Source organism: Vulpes lagopus, chromosome 6, assembly GCF_018345385.1.
Source record: "Vulpes lagopus strain Blue_001 chromosome 6, ASM1834538v1, whole genome shotgun sequence".
Classification (NCBI taxonomy): Eukaryota; Metazoa; Chordata; class Mammalia; order Carnivora; family Canidae; genus Vulpes; species Vulpes lagopus.
This window is the reverse complement of record NC_054829.1, coordinates 61,048,993-61,062,575: the sequence shown is the minus strand read 5'-3', so window position 1 is coordinate 61,062,575 and position 13,583 is coordinate 61,048,993. Positions and strand designations below refer to the sequence as shown.

The following is a 13,583-nucleotide window of genomic DNA, read 5'->3' as shown; positions in this document are numbered from 1 at the left end:
GAATAATTATTCTTAAAAGAAAGCACCTGACTATTATTTTATTCCACAGGCAAAGTGAGTGACTACTTATATGAAACACAATCCTGAGCACTTGCTGGTCATGGGGGGACAGGGGGTGGGGCAGAGGCAGGGCAGAGGGGAGCGGAGGGGGGTAGAGGAGGTAAGAGAAGCTGGAGAAGAACAGGAATAGATACAATAGACAAGTAAGACATCAGGCTGACCTTTCAAGATCTCCCAGTCTTGTAGATGCCACTGTTGATAGCACCTTTTGCAAATTGTACTTTTTTAAAAATCATTTGAGCATTTACCTTTGAAAACACAAACCCTGGGGGATCCCTGGGTGGCTCAGCAGTTTAGCACCTGCCTTTGGCCCAGGGCACAATCCTGGGGTCCTGGGATCAAGTACTGCATTGGGTTCCCGGCATGCAGCCTGCTTCTTCCTCTGCCTGTGTCTCTGCCTCTCTCTCTCTCTCTCTCTCTCTCTCTCTCTCTCTCATGAATAAATAAATAAAAATCTTTAAAAAAATTTTAAAAGAAAGAAAACACAAACCCTGCTTACAAAAATCAGCATTGCAAGCAGTGTTGCTTGCATACGTGAATTCGCCAGGTACTGGCACTGTGGGCTATGCTTTCCTTCTCACTATCACAGGAGTTTTACCCATGTTGTTGTCACATAAGAAACAAGGCTATGATTTTTTCCGAAGAGAACGTCTATGTGGATATTAGTTATCTATCAATGCATGACAAATCACCCCAAATGTTTTGCTTAAAACTATCTCACATATTTTCTACAAGTCAGGAATCCAGTAGCAGTAAATCTGAGCAGTTCTAGCTCAGGATCTTTCCTGAGGTGGTGATGAAAATATCAGTCAGAGCAGTCATCTGAAGCCTCGACTGGGGCAGGAGGGTCCACTTCTAAGCTTGCTCATGTGGCTGCAACTCACTAGGAAGCCTCACTAGGAGGCCTTGCAACGCTGGCCTGTCCACCAGGTTGCTTAGGTGTCCTCGAAATGTGGCAGACAGCTCCCATCAGGGTGAATGAATGATCCAGGAAAGAGCCAAACAGAAGCCATTCTGTCTGTCATGACTGAGTTATACACCGCCAATCCCACCATGTGCCGTTTATTAGAAGTAAGTCACCAAGTCTGGCCCACACTCAAGGGGAGATAAAGCAGACTCTGCCTTTTGGAAAGAGGAGTATTGAGTGATGTGTGGCATTTTAAAATGACCACACTTATCATCCTGGGTAAACATAAAACCTGCTGGGATAATGTCTGTGAGAAAAGATTTATTTACCATGTTTGTCCTACTATTGGGAAACTAGGTTGGGAATATTTTCTTACATTAAAGGCAACAGTTAATATTAGTTCTCGAATATATGAGATGTATGATGTAAAGACATATATGTATTTACATGCATATATGTATAATTTTTGCTCTGGGAACAAGGAACCATGGTAGGTGCTGAAGAAGATGCAAATTAGACCTATCAGCCTTGTTGCCCCCAAATACCAAGTATAAGAGATAAAATGAGAATATAGATAAATAACTATAAGAACAGTATTTGGGGATCCCTGGGTGGCGCAGCGGTTTGGCGCCTGCCTTTGGCCCGGGGCACGATCCTGGAGACCCGGGATCGAATCCCACGTCGGGCTCCCGGTGCATGGAGCCTGCTTCTCCCTCCGCCTGTGTCTCTGCCTCTCTCTCTCTCTCTGTGACTATCATAAATAAATAAAAAAAAATTAAAAAAAAAAGAACAGTATTTGGCTACATCATGACCTTTGGAGTCAGACACAGATGTGATGTCTGTGTGCCATGCCACTGACTGGAAGACTTGGCAATACGGACTCTTTTTATATAATAAAGACCTAGTATTTGTATCAGTATGGACTAAGTTATGCTGCAGTAAAAAAAAAAAATCTGAAATTATAAGAAAATTTTATTTCTGTGAGGCTCAGTTGTGGGGCCTGTCCCACACTATCTTCATTCCAAGACCCAGGCTGATGGAGCAGGAACCATCTGAAATGTTGATAGTCACCATGGCCGAAGGAAAGAGAGAGTACCTCTCTCTACTAAGAGACTAACTCTTTCTTAAAATTCTACCTGGAGGGGATCCCTGGGTGCCTCAGCGGCTTAGCACCTGCCTTTGGCCCCGGGGCGTGATCCTAGAGTCCTGGGATCGAGTCCCACATCGGGCTCTCTGTATGGAGCTTGCTCCTCTCTCTGCCTATGTCTCTGCCTCTGTTTCTGCCTCTCTCTCTATGTCTCTCATGAATAAATAAATAAAATCTTTTTAAAAAAAATTCTACCTGGAAGCAACACATGACTTTGGCTCACATTTCCTTGACCAGGGAAAGCCATACAACTCAAGATAACTTCCAAGTGGCTGAGGAAGAGCAGGAAAACTTTTATAAGAAACAACTTGTCACATACTTGACACATATTCATTCTAAAGTCCTAAAATACATCAGTATCTAACAAAGCTAACAGAATAGGACAATGAAACAATTTGGCTTTATCACGGTAATTGCAAAATGAACAAACATCTCTTCCCTTGTCTTCTGAAAGTCATTTTGGTTATTTGCACTTTGGTTTGTCCTGTGTGCACAGAACCTCTGAAAAAAAGGAAAGATTCATTTAGGCAATGAAATAGGAAAAGAGTACATTTAACTTCATATGTTAGCAACATACCCCAATCCACTTCTCCTTCAAAAGGAAAAATACTTCGTTCACAATTGCAACAGAGTTTTCTCAAAATTTAATTTTTCTTTTCCTTCTCTCATACCTCAGGATTTGGTGGCAGTTGCAGGGTTCTGACACCAGGTTGCACTGAAAACATTCGTAGTGTATGAAAAAGAAAGACCCTCTTTATTCTGGGCCCTCATCTACTTACAGGGACCCTGGAGAGAATCCTGAGGGTGTTCAGGTGGACCTGGCCCTAGGATTAGCCAGTAGAACTAGATGGTTCTCAGCTACCTCCTCCCACTCCAGCTTTCACATCACCCCTGCTCCTACATAGTAATAAGGAAGCAGCAACTACAATGCTAGTTAGGGATTCATAAACAAATGTGAAATAACGCAGATATGATTTCACATTATGGTGGCATTTGCCAACATAAAAATTATTACAACTTTGCTATAAATTGTTCTGTAAATTTTACAAAATATGCAAAAACTGACATTTCAAGAGCTGAGATAATTTAGATTTATTAAAAAGTTGAAGCCCTTGAGATTCAGCCAAAGAGAGTATATTTCTTTATCTAGATTTTAGTGGTATGGCTCTTGTCTGTGTTTTGTTTTTCAGCTCCTTGTTTATAACTCATGAGTCAAAACTGGCCATATCTGGGCTTTGACCACTTAATCCAGTTTTACCCATAAATTTCTCCTGTGTCTCAGGCAGCAGAGATAGCTTCTCTGAATCCCAAATTTCTTATCAGCGCATGCAGCAATCATAGCCTGCCTCAAAAAGCTGACAGGAAAACATCTGACATCTAGAAAGCACTCCACAGTGCTTCTTTGCCATAGACTGGTCCCCCTGTCTTTAGAGAGCACCAGTCTTAAAGACAGTCCTCTCACCACTCTGTCCTGTTCACACACACCCCCAATACACACACGCATATCTGCATGCTTGGGTACGCACACACACTCTCTCTTCAATGCCACAGTCATGTTGCACATCACCAAGGCCACATTCTCTCCCGGTAGAACCTTCATCAAAATCGTGCTTCTCACCTGAGACACACAGAAGCCTTCTCTTCTAAACCTGCTACTCTTGCCTGTCACCTGCAGATAATACATCTTTTACATGAGAGACGCCATTGTCAGAGCGGGGAGACCTGGGGTGTATCTGCTAGCCTTGAAGCAAGCAGGGCCATGGCACGTGTGCGTGCATGCACGCCATGAATGAGCTCGTTACGTGTCCCTTTGAAAGGGCCAGCGTGGCCCGTTACTCCTGCCCTGTCCTCAGAACTAGAAAGTCATATGGAATTAAAAGAGAAATCTTTATCAGAAGTGAAACTCTTTTCTCAGTTGCCCCCTCTCTTTCTCCTCAACTCCCCATTCCCCCATGGTCTGAAATAAAGCTTGAAGACCAGTTTAGATCTTAAATCTCAGCTCCAATGGAGCAAAACCTGACCTTAGCGTTCCTCTCACACCAGTTGTCCTGGGTTTAATTAACGCTGCCCCTGTATGTTTAGGCAATTACTGTTGTAAGACACGGGGGTGCTGCAGGGGGGGCGCCTCAGCCAGGGCAGGACGCAGTGTTCGCCCCCACGGCTCATACAAGGCTTGTCGCCCAGCGGGAAGCACCCACGCTGCCATCTCTAACGTGCATGCTAAGTGTTTTCCTGTGCAATTCTACATAGTGAAAACAGTGATTCCTAATGATGCCTGAATTATTCACCCTTCCATAGCGAGGTGGTTCCCTCCTCGTGGGGTCAGGGTACCCAGCACCCTAGCCCTAAAATCTCCCTCACTTCTGCGGGAAGTTGCATTTTTCCCTCAGCAATTGCAAACATGATCTTGCTGAACGGAGCTGAATTTTGAAGGCTGAGTTTGCGGTGTGGATTCTGATGGCTTCACGTTAGTTCAAGTCTCTGAGGACCTGTGCCAATAAATGTGAAAGGGACAACAGTAGATTGGCATACTTTTCCATTTCCACCAGGATGAAAAACTGCTATAAATTAAGTCTAACCTTAAATGTATAATCTGTCCTTGGGAAGGGGAGAAAAAAAAAAAAGGATATAGCATCTTCAAGCTCTCGGCATCCCTTACGAGAAAAAATTGGTTCTAAGGGTCTCTGATCTTGTGTTTTAGTAAAATAGAACTGCACGGCTGACTGACAGTTCTGATCTAAAGCATTTACGTTTAAGTTTTGATCTCTCTGCTTTTGATTAAAACTAATGAGCTCATTTAATTCAAAATGGGAATCTCTGATAAGAGAAATAAGGTTGATGTGATTGGATTAGAGGGGCAAATTAAACTCTTAGAGCAGAAGTTTGTGCTTATATAGTGTATTAAAAAGCTGTTGGCGTATTATGGCGTGTTAGATGATGAGAAAAATTTCATAGTAATTCATATTTAATCAGAAGAAATGAAAGTACTAAATATAACATGGCTCTGCTTTTCCCTCGAGTGATAAAAAGCTGTACATTTAAAATGACATCAGATCCATGCTCTCTAAAACAAAAAAAAAGAAAAGAAAGAAAATCTTAAGAGAGACACATAAGAAAGGGACACTTGTCAATGGTTCCCTCACCCCAGAAGAAAAGTGCCACAAACATAGGAAAATAGAGCCCTATTTAGGCAGGAATGATTCAAGAAAAGCCACAGACAACGAACAGCAAAGTTTCTGTTATAATAGGAGCTTGTATTCGTCCTTCATCTGAGCATCAAGTTTCATGTAAAAAATAGATATTTCTTTCCCTTAGAAACATATGAAATATGTTTCTTAATGCTGGAAGGCTTGTTTTTGCTATTTTTCTTTGTTTTAATACCTGTTTTCACATTTTCTTAATTCTTACAAGTCCCTTTGTGACACATATTTCTTTGCCCCCCACCCCAGAGGAAATTAGTTGCAGGGTAAGGCTTCTCAAAAAAAATCCTATTTGCTGTTGGACATTTTTTTTTTAATTTTGAACCCAGAAAAAAAATTTTAAACTTTAAAGTATTGTTTTAGGAAAGTAAAATTAGACAGTATTGATTAGGCTCTAAAATGCCAAAATTAATTTCTTTGCAGGAAAACACTTATATTTATAAAATCCATTAGAAGATAGATTTTTTTTTGTTGCCTTGTGGCCTGTTTGCCTAAAGGTATTTGTAGATCAAGACTGCAAACTACTATTTTAAGTTTCAGAAGAAAAGAATTGTTCCCCTTAACCTAAAAGTGCATAAAGGGAAAGAGTAACTGTCTTGCTTAAGAGAGGAGACTATTATTTGTTAATACCCCGTTCAGATGGCAGTAGGGAGGACAAGCTGCCTTTAGTGACAAGAATGGACAGTTGATATTGTTAGTAGTTTTTATTCGTTTCCGTCTATACATTCCATTCTAAACCCTCTATCGGGAGTCAGTTGAGAAGACGTTATGCTTTCCTATTCCCCCACAACAAAGGAGACCAACTCAGGAGGGCAAGGCCCCTGGCCAGGATACGGTTTCACGGTACTTAGACAACTGCCCAGTGGGCAAATGTTACCAGAAGTGATTTGCAGGGAAAACAAAGAGCAAGCTATCTGTACTCTTCATCTGAAGACTCTCTGCCTCAGTCTTGGTTGATGCCATAAATCTATGGTGTCCTTTTTCATGCTCTCCATGTGCACGGGCCACACTGCCAGATGTGCTATTGTTACTTACTTACTGTAGATCCTACTTGGGAAGCTGCTGGAAGTTAAAAGGCCTAGAAATCTCCTGCTAGAAACTGGAATGGAGTTACTTTGGATTCATTAATTTTTCTTTTTTATTTTCTGCAAAGGAAACATTTTCTAAATGAGGTACATTGATTACTACGCTCTTAGCACCCATCAGTCATTTATTTTTAGTGAACTCAAGGATTGCACCTGAGCAGTAGCTGTGAGGGGCTGTGTAGACATCTAAATCATGTGTGTGTATATTTTTGTATTCTTCAGTGGAGTCAACCAGCCCCAGTCTGCTAACCACTGACAACACCCTTGAGCGTTCCTTTTTCATCCGAATGAAATCTACTCTGACCAAACGCGGCGTGCACATCAAATCATCAGGATATAAGGTAAGCTGGGCTCTGGGAAGGGACATATTTCTGTCTCAGGCCAATCCTAGGTCATTTGCATCGAGCTTCCCAGCTGGCTGCTTTGGGTCCATATAATTAACGCCTGTGACCTTGAGCAGCCCACGGGGTTCTTAGTTATTTTCCTGTCTCAAGGTAGGGGCTTCATTATACCTCTCATTCTCACTTCAGACATTGCTGAAGCACTAAATCCCTCAATATAGTGTCTTTTCTTAAAACACTTGTTAATAATGCACCAAGGTCTTCAGTACTTGCTAGAAATTCACTTTGATGGGGAAGCTGAACCAAATTCATATCAATCCTTAAGATGAGTGTTCTAGAATGGATACTTGTAAGAATTCCACTTCTCCCTTCAAATTCCCCCTTTCTCTTTAAAGAAAGACTGTCCATTTTACTGACCTCTTGGCCACCAAGACTCATATATGTAAATAAGAAAATCAGGTTGGATGTCAGGAATCTTAATTGAAATTGCACTTATTGCACATTCAGTCATACCTTAGCATACATAGAATACTCAACATACAGAGCACACGTTCCCCACAACAGCCAAGACCAAGTCTGGAGTCATAATCTACATTATTATCATTTTAAGGGTAAGGATAGAAAAGCCTCCTAATCTCGGGAAATTTCAGCATTTCGGTTACCATAGCAACATAAATTAAGACCTATGAAATTTATGAAATGCCTTTGGCAACCTGAAATCTTATCAATTTTACAGCACACTAACCACTCTCTCACACAATATTTACCATATGCAGGAGGACAAACAGCACCCGAATATACAAGAGACGTGGCTGGCATGACCTTTACCACTTTTAGAGTCGAGAGCTTCCAAGAGCTCAATTCTTTAGGGTTACCGTAGCATTGCCAGGGATGCTTAATAGTCATGATCAGTGGGCTTAAAACCCATATATAAGTCATCAGAAACCAGCGGCCGCATAAAAGTCAGAGGCGGGTACTTTGTTTGACATGAATTCTTCAGAGGGAAGCAGGCCCTTCCACAAACGACCTTTAGCTGAGCTGTCCTACTGTCTGAAAGGTGCACGTGGAACATCCTAACCTTTAACAGGGTTCGAAGAAGGAGACGCTTCAGGCAGCTCCACCCGCAGGAGTATGACCCCATAGCGAGGCCTGTTACAAAGGGATACATGGAGGGAAAAAATCCCAACTCTATCCCTAGGACTATGCTGATTTTTTTCCTGCCTTACTGAACACAAGACATTTATTCATTATGAAGTGTGTAGCTTTAGCAAGTTTGGACTCTCTAAGCAAGCTGTAGGAAGAGCAGTTAGTGTCACTTTTATGGTAGGAAGCTGCGGTGTTTGCATTCCAGTCTTTAGAAGCTGCAGGCCTTCCTTTTCACCTCTGTTGTGTCAGCATTTGTTCCTCACTTTTAGTGGCTTTTACTGGTTTGTAGGGGGCATGTCCCAAGAGGGAGTAAGGATGGGAGAGGTGAACCATAGTTTGACAAAGCAGCATTTAGTATACTTCAATATCATTGGGTAGTTTAATTTTTTGAACAACAATAAAAAATTTACTGCTTTCCCCTGACCGACTAGAGATCATAAAGCCCTGTGAAATTTTGAATCTACAAAAAAGTACACTGTCCAAGTGGAGAAATCATTTGTGTTTCCACGTAGGCAAGAAACCACATAGCTTGCATTCTTTCTGTTTTTGTCATTTGGTCAGCTCAGTACAGCTGCTTTTGCTGCATGGCCTGAAATTGGACAAGCTCATTTCTTAAATATTAATAGATTATTCATTCGATGAATTTTCCTTGAGTTCCTACTCGAGAGCCTCTTCTAGATCCAGTACCCCAGCATTAAACAATAAAAAGTCCCTGCTTTCATGGTACTTAGATTCTAACAGCAAGAGACAGTCAATAACAATAAATAAAGAAGGGGATTTCGGGCAGCAATGAAGCCCAAAACAACCGTAGCTACCGTAGTAGACATGTTACAGTATCTGGGCATGGTGCCCCGTGCATGCATCAGCCCTCACCACAGTCCCAGAAGAAAAAAAAAATTGTCATCGTTTCCACTTTACAGGTGAAGGACCTAAGGCCAGGGGTTAATTAGCATACCCAACTTCACAATTTGAAGGGACAGAGCTGGGCTTGAACTCTGGGAGCCTGGCTCCACAGCCTGGGCACCGAACCACTAGGCTACACTGTTATGCTGAGTGGCTGGTGGGGCCACTTTGGATAGCAGTCACGGAGGGTGTCCCTGAGAAGGTGACATGTCACCTATGAGGGGTGAATGAGAGCACACCACCACGGAAACAGCAGAACAGTGTTTGCAGAGTTCCTTGGGCTTGGGATTGAAGACACCTTGCTGCAAGAAAGCATCCTCGAGAAACAAGATGAAATAGTACAATCATGAACATCCAGGATTGGAAAAGAGCAGCTATTCTAGTTTCCATCAAATTCTGCCACGTTAAGGTGATCATATTCCTCTGACCAACCCTGCCCATACATCTTCCGAAGACATCACGAAGGTCGCCATCCAGTACCTTACCTCTCTCCCCAGTACTGCTAACATGAGAGATGATTCTTCCACTCTTTCCCTGATAAGATGAATCATCCAACAGCTCCAGCTCTACCCCTCCTCCTCCACGATGCCCTTGCCTCGTTAATTAACCTTGTCTGCAAGTTAGGGGAAGAGCTGATGGGAGCCCATGACATGACACAGCTGAAGAACATCCCTACTTATCTGTTCATTCTCAGTAAATAAATCTAACAGCTTATAAAACATTCAAATAAAACTGGTAATCACCCCACCACCACACAATAAGCACAAATAAAAAGAAACAGCAATGGTAATTTCACCACACTCCCAATATTCCTCCTAATTTATTACCATTGTTTGCTTCTTTCTTTTCCCGTAAAGCTCCAAGATGTGAAGCCGTGACCAATGCAGGCCACTGTACTTCTCCATTTTTTCTGTGACCTGGGCACATACGCTTTTCTGACTTGTCTGTCACCTTATCTGCCACTCTTTCTTGAAGAGTGTTATTATTGCTGACAGTAATAATGGCTGCAAAAGTAACGCCTGCCGAACATTGACTCTCTGACAGGTACTCTGCCAAACACTTCATACTTCTCTAAACCGTACAGTATTTAAAAACTTCCTCTGTGCCAGGCATTTCTTCAACTTTACATACTATTGTTATGCCCATTTTGCAGGGTGGTGAAACTGAGCTTTAGTGGGCTCAGTACTTTGCCCATGTTCACATAGCCCTCAAGCAGCTACCGAGGAGTCAGGATTGACCAGGCAGTTAGGCTCCAGAGTCTGCCCTCCTACCCTCTGCTTCAGTGCTTAACAGATAAAGGCCAAAGAAGAGCTCGGCAGGAGCTGGACATCAACAAATGGAAGGTTCCTCTCAATTTTTAAAAGAAAGACCCCCTGCCTGATTAGGACCTTCTCTTATGGCCCAGCACATCAAAGAGCACTCCTTTACGGAGATCCGCAGAGATTTACCTTCCTTTCCAGGGACTTGAACACCTGCCCAGGTGCCCACCACCAAGAATTCTAGCCAAAGAAGTGCCACTCTGAATCTGCAAATTCAAGTAGAGGGTGTGTGATATAGGTTGCTGTTGCCTCCACGCCCTGGGCCTCGGGAAAGTTGCCCTCTTGCCAATGAAGTTTCCCAGCCGTGAGCTGACATTCAGTTGTCTCTGTCCTCATTTGCTTTGAAATCCACGGTAGCACGTTATCTGGACCAGCCACTTTTTATGCCTCAGGGGCTTCTTGTTGTTTAGGTCCCATTGTTGGCCACATATCTTAGCCTAACACAGCTCTCCTTTAAATTGCATTGCATCAATATTCTGCCTCCTTGATTAGGTCTATGTCTGGGGGAACTTACTAGGTATAGCACAGGGGGTAAAAGGAGATATGTAATCAGGGAAATTAGAGAAGTGAAGACTAATTGGGTCGCCTCCTTCGCTCCTGTCTTTGGAGGATAGTTTCCATTAGCCTGGGACTGTCAGTTTTCTAATCTGCTCTTCAATGCCCACCAGCACCACTGTCGTTTCTGGCGTTTCTATCCACACACATTGTGATGTCCTAACTGGGATGGCATAGCGGAGCATCCTGGGCTGAGAAACAGACACAAAAGAGAGAAACTCTCTGTTATGCTTATAGGATACTGAGAATGTCTCTCAACTCACCGCAGAGGTGAAAACCTTCCCATGCCAAGGGGTCCGGCTAGGTCATACAGAAACAAGTTACTAAGGGAATAAGGGGGCACTTCAGATTCTTCCCTCCCACCCCCAAAAAAAAAACCCAACTCCCATCTGGGACGATTTGGGTATGGATTTGCCTGTAGCTAAGTGTCCTACTAAATGATTTCTGGGGCAGCCGGGTGGCCCAGCGGTTTAGCGCCGCCTTCGGCCTGGGGTATGATCCTGGAAACCCGGGATCGAGTCCTACATCGGGCTCCCTGCATGGAGCCTGCTTCTCCCTCTGCCTGTGTCTCTGCTTCTCGATCTGTCTCTCCTAAATAAATAAATAAAATCTTTAAAAAAATAAAAATAAATGATTTCTGTAACCAATTCAGGCTCCTTATGACATAAAGAGATAAAGAGTCAGAAAGCATAAGTAATAGAGAAAATAATTTGTAGGTTCACTAGCTTATTAGGACTGCAGATTTACCTCAGCTCTAAGAATACCTGTATCTAGACATGAAGTAACAAAGGCAAAAAAATGAGAGGGTGCCAATTAGCTAAAACAAATTCTTCTCTGCTTTCTCTAAGCACAGAGATGCCTTTTTAATTGGAACCTGTTGGTTTTTGTTTTTGTTTTTTTCAAATTCATGGTTGCATCCGTTCTGTGGGAAAAGGAACTCCCCTAATTTTACTAGTAATTTGTTTTATTTGGGGTGTCATAAATCCCATTAATGATTTGATTAAATCTGTGGAGCCTCTCCCAAGGTAAATTTATTTTACATCAGGAAGTTCCTGAATCCCTGAGGTAAATCCAGTGATCTCAGGTTACAAACGCGTATTTAATAGGAGGACATCTTTGGTATACTTATTAAAAATCCAAATGAGTACACCTTCCAGAATGTATTTCACCAAACTTACAATAGCTTTTTCCTTCCTCCTCATTTCTCCTTCCCATTTATTCATTTTGTGTTACTACGTATTAAAGTCCTGTTGCAGAAAACATCAACTCCTAGGCGGCAAAAGTTAAAGACCAAGACCTACATTTTGATCCCCTTTATGCAGATGCTCTTCTGGAAAAGTATTTCTCAGAAAACATTTTTTAATAAAAATTATACCCAATATTAAAGAATGACATCTGTAGTTAAGAGCTATTTTCAGTGGTAAATGGCCCTTCTTTTCTTCTTGTTCACTTAGTTGTGCAAGTTGCATCACTAGGATTTCAGTGTCAAAATCACAGCTAGGTAGATTTCAAAGTTGAAAAAAAAAAAAGATTTCAAAGTTGAAGGCTTTTCACATGCAATGTATTCTTAATTGAATGTGTATATTGACAACTCTCAAGATGATGGCAAACTAGGAGGGAATCATTACAGTTTCAGCCATATGGAAGTTTAGTTCTTGGTTTGCTGTGCTGATGAGGTCCACAATAACGAAGATATAACCTCTCGCTCTTGATCATGTGCCCCTTCAATGTGCCACCAAACTGGTTGAATCCACCTAGCTCTATTTCTGGTCCTCTAACTTACAGTCTTTTTCTGGATCTATTGTGAGAAACCTCCCAGAAAATTTTGCTTCTCCATTCCATTCTGTACCCTGCTCCCTGGAATATCTCCCCAAAGCCTCGGTGATCTTTACTTTGTATCTGCTTCTAAGTCATCACTAGTTCACAGTATCAATATATTCAAGAATCTGGTCCTAGCTTACCTTTTCTACCACCATCTCCGTCATTTTTCCCTGGAGCTACTATTACTGATTCTCTAGCAAAATCTGTCCAAATCAGCTTTCCTGAAATATATCTTCATTTCACACTGCTATGCTTTTGACCATGCTATTTTCTTTTTCTAAAATGCCTTTCCACCACACTTGCACCTAGAAAATTCTTACACAACCAACATGGCACTTCTCACATATCACTTCTTTTTTCATCTCCCTTGATGCACCTATTCTCTTCTCCTCTGTGCTAGAATAGCATTAAGACTTATGTAAGCTCTCTTGCCTCAGTTTTCCCACCTGTAAAATGAAGTTATAATAATATATAACCTGAAGACGTTTCCTACAGATCAAGATAAATAACACATGTTCACCTAAGCATCTTCTCTCCTTTTCATGAAGTACTATCATATAGTTTCATGTGAAACTCACAATAATTCTTTTAAGTAATTATACCTTTCCCAACTTGAAGTTAGGTTAAACAGAGGCACAGAAATATGAATTGACTTATCTAAGGTCATATAGATGGTAAATAACAAAACAGAGAAATATCCATATCTCCTGATTTCAAATGCCTTCTTCTTTCCAATATACTACACTGGATACCGGGTGATTTCTCACTATACTTCCTTCCCTCAGCACAGTACACTGCATGTAGTTGCCACTCGATACATGTTAGCTAATTTAAATTGCATTTCTCTTTTTTTCTGTGATAGCAATGAAAATGTTGATAGTACTGGGCCCTGTAACACACCCTGCTAGTTAACATCAGTGTGACCAGTGGAATGCCTATGAACCCAGTGACTATACTTTGATGGCTCACATTCCTTTATCTTGCCTGCCAGGATATTGTTGAGGATCAGCTGAGGATTCCTTTCAGAAAACAAAAAAATTGAGTCATTTTAATATTACCCATTCATCATGACTTTGTACTGGCATTTGGTGATTTACCA

At 41.8% G+C, this 13,583-nt stretch overlaps 1 protein-coding gene across 5 annotated transcripts in view; it reads left to right on the top strand.

Moving 5' to 3' along the window:
• The window catches only part of NPAS3 (neuronal PAS domain protein 3), an 841,567-nt gene that overhangs the window by 768,215 nt on the left and 59,769 nt on the right, over positions 1 to 13,583 (top strand). For all 5 annotated transcript variants that reach the window (XM_041759624.1, XM_041759625.1, XM_041759623.1 and 2 more), the window contains one exon: positions 6,622 to 6,740. In XM_041759624.1, coding sequence (XP_041615558.1) covers positions 6,622 to 6,740 — 119 coding nt within the window. The remainder of the gene's footprint in view (positions 1 to 6,621; positions 6,741 to 13,583) is intronic.